Consider the following 24037-nt stretch of genomic DNA (forward strand, 5'->3'; position numbering starts at 1 on the left):
TATGTTCAATTTTACTTAACGGCAAAGCATCCTCGTGTATATATATGGAGATAAGTAAGTGTTGCCTCATATTCTCACAAAGCAATTTCCATAAATAAATTTTTATATATTGATCGACATTTTCAAATTGCAACTATGGAAACGGTGAGTTATAGATATATTAATAGAATTTTGAGAAAAACGAAATTGGATTGCATTAATAGAATTTCCGATTTTAGACATGAACTTATGTTTTTTTTTTTTTTTCTCTCTTCGTTTTGTATCTCCTTTGGGTCATAAATATGATGAATTGTCGCAGCCTCTCGAACTTCAAATTGAGGTACGACTGAATATCCTCTTATGCTTGAAGCAACTTCAATTTATTCATTAATTATTTTAATGCAACTTTATTTAAATGTTTTTTTTTCCTAACTAGCTTAAAATAATTTCCTGATTCCAGAAAGAATTCATCCAGAAATCTGATAGGGTAAAATCCGTGGATTTTCACCCAACTCAACCATGGTAAGCATTAAATTACACTCTACACCCCACGTGTGACACACAATAATTCAACATTGCTTTAATTAAGCTCTGTTTTGAAAGCCCGTTGCATGATAAAAATCTCATCTCATGCAGGGTTCTAGCAAGTTTGTACTCAGGAACTGTGTGTATCTGGAATTACCATTCTCAGACAACTGAGAAGTCTGTCAAGGTCACTGACTCACCAGGTACATTACTCATTTATGCCTTCTTCTTTCTACATTATAGAATTTAGCTATTAGCTCTCTAGCTTCTTGTTTAGATCCTTATCTGCGTTTTCTAACATCTGCAGTGAGGACAGCCAAGTTTGTGGCACGAGAGCACTGGATCGTTTGTGGTTCCGATGACAAGTTCATACGTGTCTTCGATTATAACACAATGGCAAGTGTCAAGGAATTTGAGGCACATGAAGATTACATAAGGTCTCTGGCTGTCCATCCTACTTTCCCATTCGTGCTGACGGCATCGGATGACAAGCTTATAAAGCTGTGGGATTGGGAGAAGAATTGGGAGTGTACACAAACCTTTGAGGGACATTCACATTATGTAATGCAATCGGCATTCAACCCAAAAGACCTCAACACTTTCGCAAGTGCATCACTTGATGGCACCATCCAGGTATTGGATATATGCCCATTGGGCTTGTTTGCTACAAACTTGGTGATTAATTTTCTTTCTTGTGTTAAGTATGTGATTTATGTTCTGTTCATTTTTTTTCCCCATTTTAGATTTGGAACATGGACTCATCTGCTGCAAAGTTCACATTGGATGCACATGAGAAAGGGATAAATTGCATCGATTACTTCATCACCAATGATAAAGTTTATCTCATTACTGGATCCGACGATTTCACTGTCAAGGTTTGAAACTTATGAAGCTTTTATTATAAATTAATTTAATGACTCTTTCCAGTTCATCGAATAAGCGATTTTGCTTATGTGTAAGTAGGTGTGGGATTATGAAACCAAAACTTGTGTACAAATCTTAGAAGGCCACACGAACAATGTTACTGCAGTTTGCTTTCATCCTGAGCTTCGCATCATAATTACAGCTTCTGAGGATGGCACAATTCTCATATGGAATGCTACTACTTTTAGGTAATAAAAGTTTTCTGATTGATAAAACACTAAATTCTAGCTTTGGTGACGCGGACAGAGTAATCTGTTTGCTCTGTTTCATACAGAACCTTGTTACTTGCATTGCAGCATTTCATTTCAAGTACTACACAGACGTAAACCAAACTCCCCTTTTACAACCCAAAATTTTCCTTAAAACTTTCAGGCTCCAGAATACGCTGAGCTCTGGCCTTGAACGAGTTTGGAGCATCGGATACAAGAAAGGTTCAAACCAGTAAGTTTCTTGATCAATCCCCCATCTTTCTCATTAATAATTATTAAATAACTTTCAACTTATTAATTCACATATGGCTTATGATTAGCTGTATTTGCTTTGTTTACTACTGTATGGATCTGTCGTCTTACAATTCTTTTAGTGTACTAAATTATCAAACGATTTATTTTAATCAATTCATCATTTTAATTTATTTATCAAACAGTTAATAAGCTTCTACTGTCACTGTCTAATCAGGGTTGCATTTGGTTGTGACAATGGAACTCTTATAGTCAAAATTGGCAACTCTTCTGGCTGTGACTCCGTGAACTGCTAACTTTCGGAAGGAAAATTTGAAGTTTAATGTCATATGTGTCTACCGTGTGTGCTTGTCTCTCATATGAAGGGAAGATCAGGAAGAATAATGTTATGTACTAGTACCGGTGCTTTAGCTTTTGTTGCCGCTATGGTTGGGACTAATAACTTCTAACGGCAAGAAATGTTTGTATTGTGACTAGTTCGTGAAACTTTGTTTAATATAATCTGTGATCGTTTTATTTGTTTGTTCTAAAGTGTGATTATGTGACTATTGTCTGCTCCTGTTCATGCATGGAGGCCTAACTTTGAACCAAGTCATTATTGGAACAGAGATCAAAATCCAGAGTCAATTTCTGTGCTTTATGTGGCAAAATTAAGCCAGATAGATTGTATTAAAAAACAAAAATGTGTTTATTCAAAAAAGAAAGAGTAAAATGGATTGAACAAAAATATAATTTCCTATGTCTATTCAACATTGATATTTTCTCATATAAAATCATTTTGAAAAATTTTTTGTCCTAAAAATAATGTGTCGCCTTATAGTAACACTACAACTACTTTCAATGGAGAATAAACTCTTCTTTTGAAACTAAATCCAATATTAATGTGGATTAATTAGAAGAATAATCCAGCCTCTTCTTTCTAAAATTTCGATAATAATTGTATAATTATAAGAATAATTTCAATAGAGTAAAAAGGTACATCTACGAATTCAGCAGTGAGATCATTGCTAAAGATAACCCAATTAACTTCCAAAAAGGTTCCAGTTCTTCAAAGCATTCTATCAAAACCGATATTCGTCATGAGACAGAACAAAGTTTTATTACTGGGAAAACCATATCCTTCCATAGTTTGAACACCCTAAAACACAGAAAATAAAAGTGCTATTCAGTTCGCATAATAATTTGTAATATAAATTATTGGGTAAAGCAGCAGAACATATATACTGCATTTTTTGTCTCAAACTTTTAGCTAAAGATGAATAAATTAATGGGGTTTTAGTGTGAAAATATATGCTAAACATGTTAATAATTAAATAAGAAAATTGAACAATGAGACATTAATGCATAAACAAAAAATATGAACCTACTGTGCCTAAAAATCACAAGATTAATTTGTGTAATTAGCCAACATACACAGATGATATAGGAACAGTGCATATGATTTGTGAATCAACTCATCACACAACGAATCTAATTTGTGCATAATTTTATATTAATTTTCTCCAATATTTCATTTTTTTTTTCATTTTGTTCCTTCATTGGTGTGTAAAATCAGTTATGAGCAAAAGCTAATGTGTCAAAAAAATTATATTTGATCTCGAAAATGTTTTGAGGTGCAAATTAGTCCTGTAGTTGATATATATATATAGTTGTAAGTTAGTGGGCTTGTGGCACAATTAAAATGCTATAACTGGTTACTTACCTTCCCTTTCATGCCATTTGCGCGTGTGTGAGGGTGGGAACTTGGTTCCGTTAAGCTGGGACTCTGGCATGATAACACAGCTATAAAATGGAAAAATGGCCTCATATTATTAAGAAAAAAAAAGAAATGAACTACAATATACGTAAATTGAAAGATTAATTTATAGGTTAAAATTTTGAATGACATTTCCATTCTATAAAATATAATCAATCTCTAAAAGAACCACACACATAGTTATACAGTTATCATGTATATTCAAAATTATTGTACCAATGCAAAGTTACAATGCATCATAACTAGATAAAGTATATGGGTAACTCCGAATTCGAATCCTGAAGAAGGTAGGGGGTTCGGAGGAAAAAATTAATTTGTATCACTTATGTCAAAGCATGAAGGGTACTGATTACTGAAAGTTGATATCTTTCATTTTGACATAACCGCACCAGATATGACAACATAAAACTCTGAGCGTCGCAAAACTATTGACTTCGAGCATCGGGTTATGTTTATTTTCACTTAACTGCAAAGCACGTACATAAAACTTCTTGAGTATATTCACATAAATATGCACAAGTGTCGCCCATATTCCCACAAAGCAAATTTGGATAAACCACGATTCTGAGATGTTACAGATATCAATTATGGAAACGTTGAGCTGTTTGTTAACGATTAGGATTAGACTAAAATAATTAACTTTTGGATTTTAGAAATAACCTAATAACACTTTCGTGACAGAAAACTCTGTTTACTCTGTTTTATGCAGAATCTTGTTACTTGCAGTATTATTCCATCTTTAAAATTTTAGAAATTATGCACGCTTTGCAACGGAAGTTGTTATATAAATTATGAGTAATTTGAAGTTACTCACAATTTATAAATCCAGTAATAGAATCCAATGTAATAGATAATTCTTAACTTACAAGTAATACCAAGGTTTAGCATCGTGTTAATGCATTAGTAGAGTCCGGGGCCTATGATTCCAATAATTGGAGTCGATTTCACACAACATAAACAAAAACAAACAAAAGTGAGAGAGCTAATTAAATTTAATAGGCAAATATAACAATGGAGAGACTAGTTCAAAGTTTATTGTAACGTTGATTTTCATGATGTGATGATGATAATGGCCTCAGGATCTGTGGTGCAGTCTGGTCCCTACAAAAACAATCCAGTGACTGTGAAGCTAGCAAGTAAAGCAGTCTTGGCTGTGCTGATTTCATTTGCTCTTGCTATATCAAAAAGGTATTCCAAGTACTTAACATAGTTCGACTTATAGATCCTTATTTTTACTTGACTGTTAGTGATTTTTCTTAACAGTTGTTCGATTAAAGGATTTGTCAAACAATTACTGATATTTTTGGCGGATGTCAAAGAGGTTGTGCGGATTCATGCGGTAAGAAATGCAAAATCATCAATGCTCCTTCACCAAGTCATGTTGAATAAGAAAGCAATGATATTAGGGCTGTATTGATAAATTGTTTTTTCATCTGTCATTAGAATTCATAGTAATATGTTGTAAGCACTTTAAAACGAAAAAGCTCAGAGAGATGGATCTTCTACTAGAACATTATTAGACGTTCATTAATACATCTGCATTCTAGGTGCTATATCAATTAAGATATAAATTTTGGACTAATTAAATCCTTAGCACAGAATGTGTTCTAGGGTTAAGATTCACCAATTTCTTTTATTACGTGGCAAGTGTAGCAGATCTTTAAAAAGAGTCCAAAAAATGAAGTTAGGAGAGAAGAGGATCTAAGTCCGTAATTTTTGTATTTTTATAAACCTTTTATTTTCTTTTTACATGTTTTTGGGTAGGTTGTCTTACATAGAAAGTACGGATTTTTGTGGAAATGGAATCCTAAGGGTGGATTTATGTAAAAATTTTGGCAAGACTTCTATGATATTGGTCATAGAAGGTAAGTTTTACATAGTGCTTAAGATTGAAATTTTACCTTCTATGACGAATAGCAAGCACGATAATAAGGCCAATACAGTAAAGAATCAGCTTAAGGTTGAAATTTTAAAATAACACAAGATATCAAGGGAAGCAATTAATTCAGTAATGGAAGGCAAGTCCATGAGAAGATTTGTCCTTATGGTCGTGATAATGACCGTCCTCTCGTTAACTTTAGCCCAGGCTCAGTCTGCTTCTTGCCAACTGAAATGCCAGATACAATGCGGCTTCACCAGAGCAAGAGCTGTTTGTGTCAGCGAATGCTTAAAACACTGCCGGCAGGTGCAAATTCCAGGGCCTGTGGAAGTGGAATATTGTACCCTTGGTTGTGCAAGTTCCATCTGTAGAGGTTTAAGCTCTGGTAATGTATAAGAAATCTTTGAGTTTACACTCTTACATGCGTAATTAATCTGCTGGTAATTATTGTATGCATACGTCTGTTTATTTTGAAATGCGAATTTGACCTCACGCAATGGCATGCGAGTCAAATCCACATTCAAAAAATATGCAGACGTCCGCACCAGATATATATTGTTGGCTAGCTAGCTAAGACTTCATTTCTGATGAACTTATAATTGTGAATTTGTTAGACGCAGCCAAGACGGAAGGCTGTATTGATTTATGCTCCAAGAATTGTAGCAGGTTTTATGCCGCTCCTCACTAGTTCTGATACAATTTGAGGACATAAGAATAAACAAATGCTGAGGGCTCATGAGAATAAGAATCCATGTCACAGTATCATCATGCATGCATGTACACTGTGAAAAGAAATAAAACTATGATATATTCAACTTTGAAGTTTAAATTTTATCAAGCACCTCTCTGCTTCTTCATCTGAATCGTACCAAAAAAAAAGGAGGATATATACATTATGTTAATTAATTCAAATGAGGGACTTATTGGGAGGATAGAAATTTGGACTGTCTATTAAAATCATAATTGTCATATACATATCATTGTATTAAAATATATAGAATTTGAGAGCAATTGTATTATTCAAAATCTATCTTTATAGTAAAATCATGGATTTTAAATTAAATGACAATTTATGATTGGAAATTAAATAATATTTCAATCAGGATGGCAAAAATATCCGAATCCAGATATTATTAGGTAAATTATTAAATTTTAATTTATGCAGATTCGAATATTCAGGATATATGTCCGCAATTCGTACAAATATTACCTGCATCCGAATCTGTTAAAAAAAAAAGATTCAAATCCACAAAAAAAAATGAAGATCCGGATCTGTAAAAAAAAGGAGGATCTGGATATAAAAATATCAATCCAAATCCAAATCCAAATTTTCCCTAAATATTAATGTATTTTAGTATATTCTAGTTATTCACTTATATTGTAATAAGAAAATTACTCTTCAATAAGGCCACAACTATTTTGCACAAATAAGTTTATACTAACTGATGTAATATGAGTAAATATATTGTATAAAAACATCACTCATCCACATAATTGAAAAAATATAACTGTTATTACTTTTTAAACAATTCTCTTCATACCATATGGATTGTACACACTAGTATGTACAAAATTGTTTGTACCTATATTATTATTGAAAAATAAACTGTAAAGATTTTTCATTATAGTTTCTTAGGCTGTTAGGCATAGACATTTAATATTTATTTCTTAAAATTATACCTTTATAATAACTTATAATATGTTGACCTAACAAATTAAATTTAGGGAAATTATCATTCATATACCTTATATTTACTCTGTTATCAAAAATACTACAACACTTTGAGGGTGTATCAATCATCCACCCTTAGTTGACAAAATGTATCAGCCGACCACCAAACCGGTAGTTGCTGTTTGAAAGTTAACAGAGTTACAGTGAATTGACGATTTTACCCTTGAAAATTATCACTTGTATACCCTTAAATTCTTTTTTTTATCACATGTATATCCTTAAATTATCACTTGTATCATATGAAAAGACCAAATTACCCTTCTGACGTCATCATACTTAAACGGCAACTAACGGTTTGGTGGTCAGCTGATACATTTTATCAACTTAAGGTGAACGATTGATACACTCTCAAAATATTATAATATTTTTGATAATAGAGTAAACTAAGGGTATACAAATGATAATTTCCCTTAAATTTATTATTAACCCAACATAGTATTCACGTAGCAGTAATTTATAGATTTACAATTAACCGCACTAGAGCTGGCAAAATTTGACACGACCCGATTACCCGACACGAACACGACATAAATAAATGGGTATGGGTCGTTAAATTTAACAGGATTATTAAATGGGTCGGGTCCGGGTCAACACAATTTTTTTCCGTGTCGGGTTAGGGTGAAAATTCTTGACCCATTTACCCGATCAATGACCTGATTATATTTTCTATTTTAAAATAATTTATATATTCTTATCATTAAAACTCAAATATTAGAGATGATTTTCTTTTTTTATAAAAGGGTGAATATAAATACAATATTTTATTTATAAAATTTTAAATACATTTAGAGCTTCAATAGTGTAAATGTGTAAAAATTGATAGACATGTATATTTTATAATATTGATATATAATATTTTATATATATTATAATAATAATAATATTAAAACCTCAATAGTGTAAATGTGTAATATATTGGTAGATATGTATATTTTCTAATATCGAAAAATTATGTATGTATGTATGTACGTATATATGTACATACGTATGTATGATATTGTGTAAATATTTGATGTAACTTTTGTTCAGTATATAGATATTAAACGGGTTATTGGGTAATCCGATTGTTTTTCCGTGTCGGGTTTGAGTTTCAATATTTTGACACGATTATTAAATGAATCGAATTTGGGTCGACCTAAATTTGACACGACACAAAACTGACACGACACGAACACGACCCGATGACCCGTTTTGACAGCTCTAAACCGCACGATAAGAAAAGGGAGAATTTCAAAGGGTCGTGATGGGCCCAGTGTCCAGCGTGGCAAGAGCGTCACCCACACTCCTCAACTCGGTAGTTGCCCCCTTGTACGCATTTTTCACACCAACAAACGACAAGATAGAAAGCAATCAAAAGACTGAAAAACCCTTATAGATCCACCAGCAATTCGTCGACCCATACTTTTCATTATACGATGTCGCACACAAGATTCCCACTCACCCAGTAGTGGCACTCTCGTAATTTCCTTCCCTAAACTACAAAGCATTAAGCATCTCTCTCTCTCTCTCGCTCTGGCTCTCGCTCCTCATTTTTACAGATACATCACAACGCTAATCCCTCCCTCCCTCTCTCTATTACACCAAATTCTCTCTCTGGATCTATAATTTACAACTTCGCCGCGAAAACTTTGATCTCGATTTCGCAAATCAGATAATCGAAGATGGTGAGTCGTCTGATCCGTTTGATCATATCGTAACGCTTAGATCTGATCACTAGTTTCTTCGATTTCATTTCAACGTTTCTGGTTTCGTACTCGACTGTATGAATTTTAGCCACTTGTTTAGTATTTGAACGCCACACTTCGCCAGTTTTAAGTTTCTAAACCAAAACGCGGTGTTTAATTGAGGGTTAAGATCTGGTGTCTGTTTTGATCTGTGTGATGTTTGCCTGTGTTTGGCTGCCGAGAAAATGGAGGCAAGTAAAGGAGAAAGTGTTTGAATATTTAAACTTGATTTTAGGCTTCAGTTGGTATATGTCATCGCATTGTTTCTGTTAAATTGTTTGAGTTTTTAGCCGCTTATTAAGTAATTAAGCACTGTTTTGTACGTTTGGTTAACCGTTACTGTTAGTTAGCAACAATGGGGGTTTGAATTGAGCTAAGATCTGGTGTGGGATTGGATCCAATTGGACCATGCTTTTGTTGTCAGGAAGATTGAGAAATAAAGAACTAGCGGAATATGTCATCTAGTTTTAGGCTTCACTTGTTGTTTTAACTTTAAGCAATTGACTTGAGCATTAGTGGTTTGGATTAGTTAATGATCTGTTGTTTGATATTTTACTAATTATTTTCGTTTGTTTTTGTTGTGTGTTAACAGCCTCTCAGACTCGAAATCAAGGTACTGAAATTTACCATTTACTTCTATGTGTTAGATTAGACATCTCTCTCTTTATTAATTTTTTTTCAGTTAGTAGTATATTTTGAATTCTGTTGTTAATTATGTTCAAATGATAATTGGATCAGAGAAAACTTGCTCAAAGATCAGAGAGAGTAAAGTCTGTGGATTTGCATCCATCTGAACCATGGTAATTATAATCTTCTTTTGTTATTTTTTGCTTTTTATTTTGTAATATCTTAGTTGGCCGTTGGAAATTTAAGTTGCATAAATAATGTGTTGCGATTTTATGTGATGCCGCTGAAACGTGATGTTAAAATTGTTTTCTCAGGATTCTAGCAAGTTTGTATTCAGGAACTGTGTGTATCTGGAACTACCAGTCACAGGTAGGAGAATGCTGTTGATAGCCATTTCTGTTTTGTTCATTCTGTATACATACTAATCAACAGTCATGCACAATGAACACCTAATTTATGGCAGCATACTGCTACTTGATTATATCATACCTAAGACTCTTATAATTCATTATTCATTTGATAAGTTTTGAAGTTATGAAAGTTATAGTTTTTATCTGTGTTGTTGTCTTGGACTTATTACAAAGCCTTTATGAGTTTAAGCTTCTTTTAGTTCCTTGTTGGGTCTTCCATGCATTTACTGATAATGTGAATTTTCTCACTATTACTCCAGACTATGGCTAAGTCTTTTGAGGTCACTGAGTTACCAGGTATGTCTAGATGTATATCTACATTGTCTTTTGGCTTTTTCCTCTGTGTGAGGAGGTCACAAAACAATTATTATTATTATTTTTCCCTGCTCCTTTATACGTAATGGATCACTATCACTCTTTAATTCCTAAATCATGTGTGTGCAGTTAGATCAGCTAAATTTGTGGCCCGCAAGCAATGGGTAGTTGCAGGAGCTGATGACATGTTTATTCGTGTATACAATTACAATACAATGGACAAAGTTAAAGTATTTGAGGCTCATACGGATTACATTAGATGTGTGGCTGTTCATCCTACCCTTCCGTATGTGCTGTCATCATCTGATGATATGCTCATAAAGCTTTGGGATTGGGAGAAGGGTTGGATGTGTACTCAGATATTTGAGGGACATTCTCATTATGTTATGCAAGTGACATTTAATCCAAAAGACACCAATACCTTTGCTAGTGCATCACTTGATCGAACCATTAAGGTTTGGGAATTTTCATTTGATGACCTGTTGATGCAATTCTTATTTCCTTTGCTGATTGTTAATCCTTTGCTCTTATGTGTCCGTGGCCAGATTTGGAACCTTGGTTCTCCTGACCCAAATTTCACACTTGATGCCCATCAGAAAGGAGTAAACTGTGTTGATTACTTCACTGGTGGTGATAAACCTTATCTGATCACTGGCTCAGATGATCACACTGCTAAGGTCTGACTCCATATTTTTCTTTCTGTATTTTTTTGTTTTGATTGTTGGTATATGTTGATTGGAATCATTAACAAATATATGTTATTGAAATCAGGTATGGGACTATCAGACCAAAAGTTGTGTCCAGACACTTGAAGGCCATACTCACAATGTGTCTGCAGTATGTTTCCACCCTGAGCTTCCTATTATTATCACGGGTTCTGAGGATGGGACAGTTCGTATTTGGCATGCAACCACTTACAGGTAACCTTAGTTTTATTTGACTTGTGAGGTTTATAATGTGGAATATGCTTGGCCCTTTCATCCATCTTACTATTGGAATTTTTTCTTGGTGCTTTTGCCACTTGGTGTTTTGTAAATCAGCTGATTATTGAAAAAGTTATATCTGATTGGGTAAATGGAATTCTGCTAACCCCATCTGAACTGGTTTCTTTGACTCACAGGCTTGAGAACACATTGAATTATGGTCTTGAAAGAGTTTGGGCTATTGGGTATATGAAAAGTTCACGCAGGTGAGTGTCTTCATGTTTCTTTTCCCTGAATGTTATTTATACAGCTACCTACGTGTATTTTTGGGTTTATTACGAGATATTTGCTCCTAGACATTAGGAAACTTGTTTTTGTATTCAAAGTCGTTAACAGTGCTATTCTTCTCACATTTTATTACCTTTTTATTTGGATTTTTTTCTTTCATGTGTAGAATATCTGCTAGAACATATTTCTGAACGGTTGTTTTCCATTTTTCTGGAGTTGTTGAATGTTTTCTAATGACTGCATAAGCTATTGTGTTCTTTTTCTTATCATCATCTCTTTTTCTTCAGATTATCAACAAATATATTGTTACTATTTCTTGCACAGGATTGTGATCGGTTATGATGAGGGAACTATCATGGTGAAAATCGGTCGTGAAGAACCTGTTGCTAGTATGGATAATAGTGGAAAGATCATATGGGCTAAGCACAATGAGATTCAAACTGTGAACATCAAGAGTGTGGGAGCAGATTATGAGGTTTGGGCTTAGACCAACTACTTAGTTTGCTGCAGGACAGTTTATCTCAGATGACGTAAGTTTTTGGTTTGCTTGGTTTTAGGTTACTGACGGAGAAAGATTGCCATTGGCTGTTAAGGAGTTGGGAACCTGTGATCTTTACCCACAAGTGAGTTGGCATTTTTATGGCCTATCTTTAACTTCTCTGACCTTTGTGATGTTTTATGCCCTGAATTTGATGTTTTATTATTTTTTACATGCTTTCAACGTGCCACCGTTGTGCAATTAGGATGTAAATTTTGGAAGCACGTGCATTTTTGTATTTCTAGAAGCTGTTACATTGTTACTAATTGAGGAGTACTTTTTCCTGGAGCTTTCAATATTTGTGTTGATCAAGTGGTCTGGATCATTTTTATCTTCCAACATTGTTTCCTTGAGTAGATATGGCTTATGATCCATTCCAATAGTGTAAAAGTGACTTTATTACATGTCCTTATTCTAGCAATTTATGCTTTCCTCTGTTATGTTGTGGGATTTTTATTATATTTTATGCTAAAGGTTGATTTCTCTTTTGATTGCCTATTTGTTGGAAACTTCCTATTGTGTATTTCTTTTTCTTTGAATAGTCATACATTTTTAAGTGGTGACCGGCTGCCATGAAGTTTCCTATGTAAGTTGGTTTTACATCTATAATTGCATGTTAATGTCCTGCATATAATGCTAGATTGAGATAATTGCTTTCTAAAGTTAAGAGAGAGAAGTTATAGTGAATGTAGAGTAACATAGAGCTCCAAGAATATGCTGGGAGAACCTATTCCAGTCTAACTTTTCTCATGGCTGATCTTCATTTTCCAATTAAAATATCATGATGTGGAGGAAGATTTGTTTTATTGTGTTTCTTTTTGCATAAACTGTCTCTGGCTCCCTCTTGAATGTTCTTTTTACGATCCATACATTTGCTTTTTCTTGTTTTCCAGAGCTTAAAGCACAATCCCAATGGGAGGTTTGTTGTCGTCTGTGGAGATGGTGAATACATTATATATACAGCTTTGGCATGGAGAAATAGGTCCTTTGGTTCTGCACTGGAGTTTGTTTGGTCATCTGATGGAGAATATGCTGTTAGAGAAAGTTCATCAAAGATAAAAATTTTCAGTAAAAATTTTCAGGTTTGTTACTCTTTCTTCTAGTGTAGAAAATATGTTCTTGTTTTGTTAGTGAATAATTATATGTTGAGACTAGAAGCTATTGAACTTTTCTTATTTCTGTTGATATGCCTTGCTCTTTTTGCCTGCTCATCTCTTCAGTTTATAGTTGAGAAAAGAAAAAATCAAGAAAGTTTGCTGGGGAAGGGGTATTTTGAGGGTTATGTTATAGAAGAAAGACCTATGATGCTTAAATACCATAATGATTCATATCCCTGACTGTAATTATTAGTTTATCGTACTTAGTATACCATTTGGACTACTAGATGGTGTTTTAGAGAGGCATAGTGCTTTTCAGGAAAAGGAGTGTCCGACCAACCTTCTCCGCCGAGCGTATTTATGGAGGAACTTTATTGGCAATGTGCTCAAATGATTTTATTTGCTTCTATGATTGGGCTGAATGCAGGCTAATTAGGCGAATTGATGTCACTGTGAAAGTAAGTTTTGATATTCCTGCAAAAGACATTTATTCCTGCTTTATAATTTCCAGTTGCATTGCTTGCTGTTTATATTCACTGTTATAAATTTGAAATTTTTCAGAATCTTTATTGGGCTGACAGTGGTGATCTAGTGGCAATTGCAAGTGATACATCATTCTACATTCTCAAGTACAATGTAAGGATTTCAATTAAGATGGTCCTTTTCAGATTCATAAGTTTCCGTAGGTCAATTGCCATTTTTAAGGGTTTAGATGTTTGGTATGGTCTGGCATGCTTTATAATATTGAATTCAATATTTGCGTTGTAGCGCGATGTCGTTTCAGCTTATTTAGATAGTGGAAAGCCAGTGGATGAACAAGGTGTTGAAGATGCTTTTGAGCTCCTTCATGAAACCAATGAGCGTGTCAGGACTGGTTTATGGGTTGGGGATTGTTTCATTTACAACAATTCCTCCTGGAGACTTAATTACTGTGTTGGCGGTGAGGTATAATGAGTTCCTCTTGTTTTGACAGAGTTTCATTTGACTAGTTTTCTTCCAGTTTCTACAATATGTTTGAGGCATCTTGATAATTGATTTTTTTTTTAATAGGTAACCACAATGTTTCATTTGGACCGGCCTATGTACTTGTTGGGGTACCTTGCTAGTCAAAGCCGTGTGTATCTGATTGACAAAGAGTTCAAGTATGCCAGCTTTATTATTCTTAAAAAAATACTGAGTTATAATTTTTTTTGGTTTTTAAAGTTTTTAATCATAAATATCATGTCATGCAGTGTTATGGGATACACATTACTTCTCAGCTTGATTGAGTACAAGACTCTTGTCATGCGTGGAGATTTGGAGAGGGCCAATGAAATCTTACCTTCAATTCCAAAAGAGCATCACAATAGGTATATACAATCTTTGCAACTATGAATTGATTGCCAACAGATAAAGGTTTTTTATTTTTCATTGATTTTTTAAAAAGAAATGTTTTGAGTATGAATTTCATTTGGCCATTGGAAAAATGACCGCGGCTTTGTGGTATAGGCCAATACCTTTTTCATTGCTGCACTTTTACCAATTCAAAATGAAAAAAAATGATATTGGAATAAGGGAAGAAGATTCTTTACAGAAGTAGCAGTTCGTATCTCTGTCATATTCCATCCTTTTTGTGATTTCACTGTGTTTAGCTTGAATATTCCTGATTTTCTTGTTTTAATCCATTTATAGGCTAAAGATGAAAGCATTCTTTTTTGCAATGTTTTGTCTTGAAAAGCTAGCAAAATTAATACTGCTTGACCGTTTGGTTTTGTCTAGATTTACCAGCTGGTTTTGATTCTAGCACATAGCATATGTGACCATGGGCTGGCACTTTTAACCTGTAGATAATTTGGGATTTTGTATTATGTTTTGATCTCTTGTAATTTTGGGTATAAATTTGGCTGTTGAAAGCTACTTGTGTTTTGATGAATAATTTGCTTTCATGCTTAGTGTGGCTCGTTTCCTGGAGTCACGAGGTATGATAGAGGAAGCTATAGAAGTGGCTACTGACCCCGATTATAGATTCGAACTAGCCATACAGCTGGGCAGATTGGAGGTTGCACAGGTAAGTCTAGATGATATGTTGGGAACGTGTAACTTGGAAGATTTTGTATTCCTGAGTGGTTGAGCTCTTTGTTAACTTTTAAATTTGTTTGGACCATGTAACAACTCTATAAACTCGAACATGGTTCTTTTTTCCCTTACTCTTGCAGGAAATAGCTACAGAAGTGCAGAGTGAGTCTAAATGGAAGCAATTGGGAGAATTAGCTATGTCCACTGGAAAGGTGTTGTGTAACTTTTTGCTTGAAATTAGTTTGTCCTGGCTGCTAAATTCCCCTTTCTTTGAACGCTTATCTTGTCTGCTCCAAAGTTTTGACAATTAATTTTGCTATCTCATATTATTTTTTAACATGTCTCTCATGGTGAGTTCTGATGCTGCAGTTGGAAATGGCTGAGGGATGCATGAAACAAGCAATGGATTTGAGTGGTTTGTTGCTGCTCTATTCTTCTTTAGGAGACGCCGAAGGGATATCCAAACTTGCTTCTCTAGCTAAAGAGCAAGGAAAGAACAATGTTGCATTCCTTTGTTTATTTATGTTGGGTAAATTGGAAGACTGCCTCCAGCTGTTAGTGGAAAGGTAATATTTATTTTTAAATTCTTTGACACAAGGAAACAGGTTAATGCAATTATAGTTTTAGGTGTAATGAAACTTTCTTTTGCAGTAATCGGATACCTGAGGCTGCTTTGATGGCAAGATCATACCTTCCAAGCAAGGTTTCAGAGATTGTTGCTATTTGGAGAAAAGACCTCCAAAAGGTTAGTTGCTGTTCATGTGTTTCTTTTGCTTGTTATACTTTGTCATGCTAAGCTTGGTTTGCCTGATGATAAGTCTGATTTAGGAAGAAACTGTAGTTGCTACATCCCAGGCAGAGCTGCACCCACATTGTCCTTTCAATGTCTTCCATCTAGCATCAATAAATTAGATGCCATAGTCTTATTATAGAAATTTCACATCATTTAGTTCATGGTAATAAGTCCTAAAGTTTATGTAGTACTAAAAGTTGCACCAAAAGCGTATTCTTGTCTTACACTTCCTTTGACAATTTGCTGTCCTTTCAAACTTAAGAAGTCATCTTATAGACTGTTATACGCTACTTTTAGATTGTCATTTGTTCACTCAAGTGCTACTTATGATGGGATCTTGTCACCTGGCATCCCAGGAATGGAACTTCATTGGGTTAAGCAACTTATCCTCCCTCCAAAGGGAAAAAAATCACTATATTATCTTAATCTTTCAATGCATTTGCTTATGCTGGAAAATCAACTGCAAGAAGTATCAGCTCTAATTTTATTATTGCAGTTGTGAATCTATGATAATATCTTTGACAGTTTTTTGGAATGATAGATTGGCTTTGTACAAAGTTTTTAACCTAACGTTATTCCAACTACAGGTGAACCCAAAAGCTGCTGAATCTCTGGCTGATCCTGAAGAGTATTCTAATCTATTTGATGATTGGCAAGTTGCTCTTGCTGTTGAGTCCAAAGCTGCTGCTACCAGGTATTAATACTGGTCTTGTCTCTCTACGCGCGCATGTATTATATTTTGTTAATTGGGCATGTGTTTCCTTTCATTCTAGGCATACTTATATGACTGTATTCATATTCATTTGCTTCAATGAAAAGAACTTAGCTGGCAATTTTTTTTCCTCCAAACTCCAGTTAGCTGTAAAGTTTATGACATGCAAGATTTTTCCCACTTAACTCGTAATTTGTTGGTTTAGGCTTTTGTATGAGTGTTGCTTGGATGTGCTTATATAGTTACTTTCATAATTGCTTTGTAGGGGTGTACATCCTCCTGCAGAGGACTATGTAAACCATGCAGATAAATCATACATGACGCTTGTGGAGGCTTTCAGACACATGCAAATTGAAGAAGAGGACACTCTTGAAAATGGAGATCTTGATCATGAGGTATACTCTGCATGCACATGTATATTTACACATTTGTAATTTTTCTTCTCGTTGCTGAATTTTATGTAGTTGGGGAAGTTAAGCTGCAAGATTGGAGTTCTCTATTGTATCGTTGTCTGAAATATTCAATTTATTATTTAGTTACTTTATAGTTATCGAGTGGGAGTTCTGCTTTTGGTTTGAGAACTTCTACTTAACTATTGCTATACCTTGTGGACAGGGTTCCGAACAAAATGGAGAAGAGAATGCAGAGGAACAGAATGGAGAAGAAGGAAGCCAAGAGGAGCCTGTCGTAGTGGATGCTGATTCAACAGACGGTGCAGTACTCGTTAACGGTAACGAGGCTGAAGAACAGTGGGGTACGAATAATGAAGGAATCCCGTCAGCCTAAAAGCAATTGGTTGGGGCAGTGTGAAAATCCAAATTTTGTCTCTGGTGATTAATTGATTCTGAAGTGCCATCTCTAACTCCCCTTTCACTAATTTTTGTTACAACTACTACTTTATGTCTATAACTCTCTCCACAAATACTGGCTCATCTATTAGGATAGACCTTGGGTATCAGTGTTAGCCCAGTTACTCTGTTTCTAACAAGTGTCAAAATGGAGCTGCTTTGTCGCTGCATTTATGTTCTTTGGCTTGGCTATCTTAGAATATTTTCGCAAAATGTGCCCAGATTCTGTTGCAATTAAGTAGTACTTCCCTAACTTAACGAAAAATAAATAGTTGTTTCTCTGATAATCATATGGGTTAAACAATTTACATTGATATAGAGTCAATACTGTGTTAAAATCTAGTTGTTGGACAACGAGAGTTGACCTCTGAGTTCAATAGACTTTCAATCTTTCCATACACCTTTATTTTCATTCTTTCCTATTATTCTGGAAGATTTATTCTGTCCTTCTGGATTTCTTTCTCTTTGTTATCTGTAGATAGATGTTGATTCATATTGTTATCTCCTCCTTTTTGTGTCATGCAATATAAAAATTGAGTACTTCTTCTCTTCCGTTGTCATTTGCAATTTTGGTTTGTTTGTCTGTCATATCTTGGTTTTAACTGTTCTATTTTTTGGTTGGCAGTGCTTACACCACGTCATCAGGATTCATGAGGACAGACGGTTCTAGCTGTATAAGTCCCTTGCTTAAGGTGAGGAACGTGCATCCTAATTTTGATAGATTTGAAAGGAAATGTTAGCTCATGATTGGGTGAAACTGCGTGCAGCTGTAACCTGGCTGTACAATGGGATAAATACTGAAGAACATAAACAAGCAATGTTACTCTTTGAAGTTGTATTAAGTTTGATTCGCCACACTTTTGTCTACAATTCCTTATGAGAATAGGTTGTGCATAGAAAAAATTATCTCTTTGTGGAATTTCTCAACTGGGCAGTTTTTCCTTTACATAATTGATTAGAGCTGAAGTTATTTTTCAAGCATACATGACGTTCACCCTTTTTTTCTATTTTTTAAATTTTATTTATTCTAGTTATTTATCTGAATTTTCAGCAACCAGGCTTCTTGCTGGAGGCTGAAGAGAGGTGATTGTAGAGCTGGGTTGTCTCTAATTCTGATGGTGCGGCACTGAAGCGCATTTGAGTTTTGTTGTGGGCATATAGTACACAGTTTTAGCATCAGTGACGTTCTTGATCGCTTTCAAAATTGTTGTTTTAGCATATTCTTTTGAGGCCTTTCCTCACCTCCTTTCTAGTGCCTTTTTGTGAATGTAGAAAAAGTTGAGTTAGCTAGCAATTATCCAATTCAACCCTTATTCACTATTCAAATTTAGAAACGTGGCTGCCCTTAATATTTCCTGTTTTGCTTGGGAATTTTTTCAGATAAAACTTTCATTGTAATTTGTTTTCAAAAGTATCATAATATATATTTTACTCATAACTTTGGTTCGGTCCGTAGGTTTTGGTTCTAAAATTTTCTTTGGTTTAATTGTGTTCGAGGATTGTGCGCTATTTTTTCGTCGTGATGGTGTTGCTTAAGACTGTTGGATGCGGTTGTCAACAGAGAAGGAAAAACAATCCTGACATATAAAAACGAATAGAATAAGTGAAGGGCAGAAGAGGTTTCAAACCTTGAATCTAATGACTAAGGATCGCTCGACAAAATATATATGGATTCTTTAATCTTTATTCTCATTATCTCTATTCTCTACCAAACGAACGGTTCTGATTTTACAAGAAAAAGCTTCCGTACGAGAGGTATATATATATATATCCTACGGAATAAAATAGACATAGTGCATGATAGAAACCACATCGACGGACTTGTCTTTATGTACGCATGTCAAATAGCAGCTCGGTCCAAAAAGTTTGCAGGCTTAAGCCCATTCCTATTTCTATCAATGACACGTGTCGTTATTTCAACAGAAACTCGTGTAAATAACATGCCACAGCAGGTCATTTCAAACAAAAGGCTTCTGTTCAGCATCATAATTTGCATTTATTAAATAAATTTATAGTACCTCCCACCCTCCTACTCGCTGAAAAGGAAGCCCACAGACGCTTCCATATCCAAAACTAAAAAGAAATTTAAAAAATCTAAAATAATAATTAAAATTTTTTTAAAACCCTCTTATTATTGGATCTATTTCTCTCTTTAGGGTTTTGCTTCTCCTTCGTCCTCGCTCCAAGTAAGTCCCAATCCAGTTTCACCTTATTTCTTTCATTTCTTCATATGTTTTTTTTCCTTTTTTTCTTATATTCTTATTCATTTCCTCTATTAATTTCCGTTCCTTTTTTTTTTCGCCTTGCATCACTTTTCTATTTTCAATAATTTTTACACTTCATTTTCAAGTGCTTGTACGTGTTTTTGCTTGATGTAATCTAGTAAATATATTAATTATCAGAAATCGTGATAAACCAGTTCGTCGAATTTCAGATTTTTTTAGATATTAGATTTAAGCTGTCACCTGTCAGTCCTTTGTTTATTTGCTTACTAGAAAATGAAAGAAAGGAAATTAGAAGAAAATAAGATAGTGTTTATGTAATAATTTTCATTTTATCTTTTTTTTTTGGGATAAGCATTTAAGGAAATCGAAGATTTAAATTACCAGTAATTTTTATTTTCATTTCTGGTTGTTTTTTGTTTAATAAATTTGCAAGAAGTCAAATTGATTTTTTTGCTAATATAGTTATTCATAAATTCTCGGTAAAATGCTTGTAGGATTCTTATTTTTAATTTAAGCTTAGTGGATTCTTTTTATTTATACTTTGAACTATTGTAATTTAGTGCTGTATTGGAGAACAATATATGTGCTTCTACATGCCCCACTCTTTCTGTGCAAGAGAAGCCACCTTTAACATTAAAAGTGAGATTCTTAATTAAAGTTGAGCATATTTTTTAATTGCATGAATTTATATCATAATATTATCCTGTTGAAGTTGGCTGCCTTTTTGTGATATGAAAGCTAGTTTTGCATTAAAGTGATTTTAAGGTTTTAAATACTTGAAGAGATAATGTAATTTGAGAAGATGATGAATGAGGATGCAGGTAAAATGGCACTGTAACGGTGTGTTTAGTATTTTGCCACCATGATATTCTTTTCTTCTGTTTTGTTTTGGAGTTTTGAGGGATTGGATCAAATTCAATAGTTTGCTTGGTCAACTAGTTGATTAGGTCTTCTTGATGTTCGCTTATTGTGCACAATTGCAAAGATTGTACCCTGTTATATGATTTTACTTGTCACCTGAGAGATTTCAGTGGAAGTTTAATAAGAAAGAAAATTGCATTTTGTAGAAAAGGATATTTATAAATCCCTTTCACTGTAGATGGTTAAGGTTGATGTGTGTTTCTTTGAAGTGTAGATTGGTACCATTGCTTGCTGCTATGATATTTGCTTAAATGTAGTTGCTGGTTTTCTAGTTTTTGGTTTCATTGTTGTTGGACAAATGCAAAAGCTTCCTGGTTTTCAGTGCAAAAATTCCTCTGTTTGACCTGAATCATGATTGCCCTTTCAAAATGAAGGCTTTAATCGTTTACATTTTACTTTTGGATACAATCTTAAGCACTAATTTACAAAAATTGAGTAGTTTGAGCTACTTAACGGGTTTTACTTTTAGATCTGTTCTGGGTTCTCTTACTCATCATTTCTAGAATTTATCATAATGGTCACTTTAATTGGGCATGGGCTACAGATGAATTTCAAGCCTTGGATGCTTATAAAGTGTCAACAACTTCGATGGCTATTCCCTCCAACCCTCAAGTGGTGGTTTTAATGGGCTGTATGTTGTGCTTATGTTACTGTTTGTAGGCTGTGGTGGCAACCTACTCTGGAGATTGTTATTTTGAGAGCATCTATTTTTAATTTGTCAGAAGGGCTCTTCTATGGATAGTCATGCTCTCTGGGTTTAAGGATGTATGTCAACTAGTTCTATTTTAGTTGTTTTTGTCTTTGAATTATTTCTTTAGTGGTTTGCGGTCATGTAGATGCGAATTTTTATAGGCATTATCTAGCATAGATACCTGGTTTGTTAGTGATGAACGTCTTTAACTACTTCTGTGAAGACCTCATTCATTTTTCCCGTCTATTGGATCCTCCTTTTACTCAATTCCATTTGCACAGTTTTTTATCAAATAAAACAATAATAGAAATAATCAAGGGCTAAATAATGATGGAGAAACTTGTACATTTTCTGATTCCATCCTGTGCAACTTGTAGTGAAATTTCTTTCGTTAGAAGGCAGAGTTGTGAACCATGTTCTGAAAATAGATGCACCTATGCCTTCTGGACAACTCTTTATGTGCCCAATATCTTAAGAATTAACCTTTCTATTCTACTTTTGCATGTTGAGTTTTTGAAACATGTTTTCTTGAGTTTGCATTTTCACCACGTTTAGATTTTGTGAACATTGATAGATTCAAGTGTATATTAGTAATCTTGCTTGGCAATTCATTTTTTTTTCTTTTGGGACACTTATTCTTTCAGAGTGCTGAGTTTTAGATCATTGGCTTGATTATTCAATGGGGGATGCAGAGAGTGCCCTTCCTCCTTCAAAGAAGAGAGCTGCTGGACGGGAACTCTCCCGAGATAACCCTGGTCTTGATGACGAGGAAGATTCTTCTGAACTAGAAAGTGGAACTTTTAAGAAGGCCACTGATGAGGTCCTTGCAACCAGAAGAATAGTCAAAGTCCGTCGCAATCAGACCGCGTCTACCCCATCATCTAATCCTTTTGCTGGTATCCGCTTAGTCCCTTCAACCGAACCTAGTGCGACTGTCACTCCAGCTACAACTGAGCCTACCAAGACTGTTTCTCCAGCTGCAACTGAACTGCTAGAATCTAGTGAGAACAAGGTTTCAGTTGATGCCAATAACGATGCCGGCAAAGAAGCTGAAAAGGGGGATGGTGAGGATAACAAGCAGTCTGAAAGCAAGATTGACGAGCCAGTGGCTGTAGAAGCTGCCAGCAGTGAACCTGAAAAGGGTGAAGATGATAGTAGTAAGCAGACAGAAAGCAAGAATGAGCCAGCATCTGCAGATGCTGCAGGCAAGAAGAGTTCTGATGATAAGGAGAATGGCGCTGAAAAATCAGAGGTAGACAATGGAAAGACAGCTGGAGTAGATAAGCCTGAGAATGAAGAGGAGAAAGAAACCAGTCATGAAACGACTGATTCAAGTCAATTGAGTTCATTTGGACAGCTTTCAAGTACCCAAAATGCGTTCACAGGACTTGCAGGAACTGGGTTTTCTACTTCAACATTCGCCTTTGGGTCAATTCCTAAGGATGGGTCTGCCTCAAATTCTACCTCTGCTTCTGTTTTTGGACAGGTTAACAATGGGAATTCTTCCCTGTTTAACACACCAGCGACTTCTATTGCTTCAAAGAGTGAGGGAACTACTTTCCCATCTATGCAGGAAGTTGTGGTTGAGACCGGAGAGGAGAATGAGAAAGTGGTTTTCTCTGCTGATTCAGTGCTTTTTGAGTTTCTTGATGGATCATGGAAGGAGCGTGGGAAGGGAGAACTTAAGGTGAATGTGTCCACAAATGCAACGGGGAGAGCCAGACTTCTCATGAGAGCTAGGGGAAATTACAGGTTGATTTTGAATGCAAGCCTCTACTCAGACATGAAGCTCACGAATATGGATAAGAAAGGCATCACTTTTGCCTGCATTAACAGTGCTACTGAAGGAAAGAGTGGTCTTTCTACATTCGCACTGAAGTTCAGGGATGCTTCCATAGTGGAAGAGTTTCGGACAGCTGTTGCCGCTCATAAAGATAAAACCACAGCAGTTTTGAAGACCCCGGAAAATTCCCCCAAGGCTACAGATGATTGAAAGCTACTTTGACACAGAATTCTGCACAATCATCTGGTTGCCTTCGGCAGCTATCCTTTTTCTTTCACAGAGAAAAAGAGGAGATTCCTTAAGAGTTGGTTAATTCCTGAATCCTTATGTAGCGGAAAGTTAACGGGTCCAATCTTTTTTGTTGTTGTTTAAAGTCCAGTCTGCGGGAGAATATTTCAACTTTTGGGTACTCTTATGTTTAAACTGCATAAACTACATCTATAAAGACATGGAATCAATGTTTGACAGTTCCGATATTATAGTGTTCCCTTGAGCTGGAATATATATTAGAAGCTATGTTGCATGTTTATCGTTTTTATGGTATTCCTAATTATTTTTTTCCGCTTGGTGCAGTGATAATTAGATTACTGCATGAGATTGTGGTATTGTCATACCTTGTTTTTGCATTTGATTTAAGATTGATTGAGGTGTTCACAGGCTGGTCTTAATTCTTTGCATAATACTTGGAGAGACATATTGGATTGCATCTACTTGCTCTGGTTATATTTCCTGTTATCTAAGCCCCTAATCATTCAGTTTTTGCCTTTAAGATAATTCATTGGAATTGTATCTGATAGTTTCTAGAAAAGAATCAGATTCTTAGTAATATTA

The 24037-nt window shown here is 34.9% G+C and overlaps 3 protein-coding genes across 7 annotated transcripts; all 3 read left to right on the forward strand.

Annotated features, from left to right (window-relative positions):
- Nucleotides 1-91: 91 nt before the first annotated feature.
- On the forward strand, nt 92-2420 carry LOC18035883 (coatomer subunit beta'-3). Of its 3 annotated transcripts, XM_006426988.2 has the most exons (9): nt 92-144; nt 299-319; nt 440-501; nt 616-707; nt 812-1137; nt 1248-1379; nt 1468-1616; nt 1801-1869; nt 2107-2420. In XM_006426988.2, the coding sequence occupies exons 1-9, from the start codon at nt 136-138 to the stop codon at nt 2183-2185; spliced, it is 939 nt and encodes a 312-aa protein (XP_006427051.1). In that variant the 5' UTR covers nt 92-135; the 3' UTR covers nt 2186-2420. The 3 variants fall into 3 exon arrangements, with proteins under 3 accessions (XP_006427051.1, XP_024036749.1, XP_024036750.1); XM_024180981.1 differs by lacking the exons at nt 1801-1869; nt 2107-2420 and adding an exon at nt 1725-1793; XM_024180982.1 differs by lacking the exons at nt 1801-1869; nt 2107-2420 and adding an exon at nt 1703-1773.
- Nucleotides 2421-8755: 6335 nt separating this feature from the next.
- LOC18035884 (coatomer subunit beta'-2) lies at nt 8756-18939 on the forward strand. Its single transcript, XM_024180985.1, has 26 exons — nt 8756-8920; nt 9573-9593; nt 9719-9780; nt 9922-9976; nt 10278-10314; nt 10462-10787; nt 10878-11009; nt 11104-11252; nt 11453-11521; nt 11868-12018; nt 12101-12166; nt 12975-13167; nt 13488-13636; nt 13740-13814; nt 13947-14123; nt 14229-14320; nt 14411-14527; nt 15111-15225; nt 15374-15445; nt 15603-15799; nt 15885-15978; nt 16614-16720; nt 17004-17133; nt 17354-17492; nt 18212-18278; nt 18638-18939. The coding sequence occupies exons 1-25, from the start codon at nt 8918-8920 to the stop codon at nt 18238-18240; spliced, it is 2757 nt and encodes a 918-aa protein (XP_024036753.1). The 5' UTR covers nt 8756-8917; the 3' UTR covers nt 18241-18278; nt 18638-18939.
- Nucleotides 18940-19588: 649 nt separating this feature from the next.
- On the forward strand, nt 19589-23735 carry LOC18035911 (nuclear pore complex protein NUP50A). Of its 3 annotated transcripts, none has more exons than XM_006426991.2 (2): nt 19589-19772; nt 22068-23735. In XM_006426991.2, the coding sequence occupies exon 2, from the start codon at nt 22103-22105 to the stop codon at nt 23414-23416; it is 1314 nt and encodes a 437-aa protein (XP_006427054.1). In that variant the 5' UTR covers nt 19589-19772; nt 22068-22102; the 3' UTR covers nt 23417-23735. The 3 variants fall into 3 exon arrangements, with proteins under 3 accessions (XP_006427054.1, XP_024036263.1, XP_024036262.1); XM_024180495.1 differs by having other exon boundaries at nt 22083-23735; XM_024180494.1 differs by lacking the exon at nt 19589-19772 and adding an exon at nt 20899-21497.
- Nucleotides 23736-24037: the final 302 nt, after the last annotated feature.

This window comes from Citrus clementina, unplaced genomic scaffold (genome assembly GCF_000493195.1).
Source record: "Citrus clementina cultivar Clemenules unplaced genomic scaffold, Citrus_clementina_v1.0 scaffold_7, whole genome shotgun sequence".
Classification (NCBI taxonomy): Eukaryota; Viridiplantae; Streptophyta; class Magnoliopsida; order Sapindales; family Rutaceae; genus Citrus; species Citrus x clementina.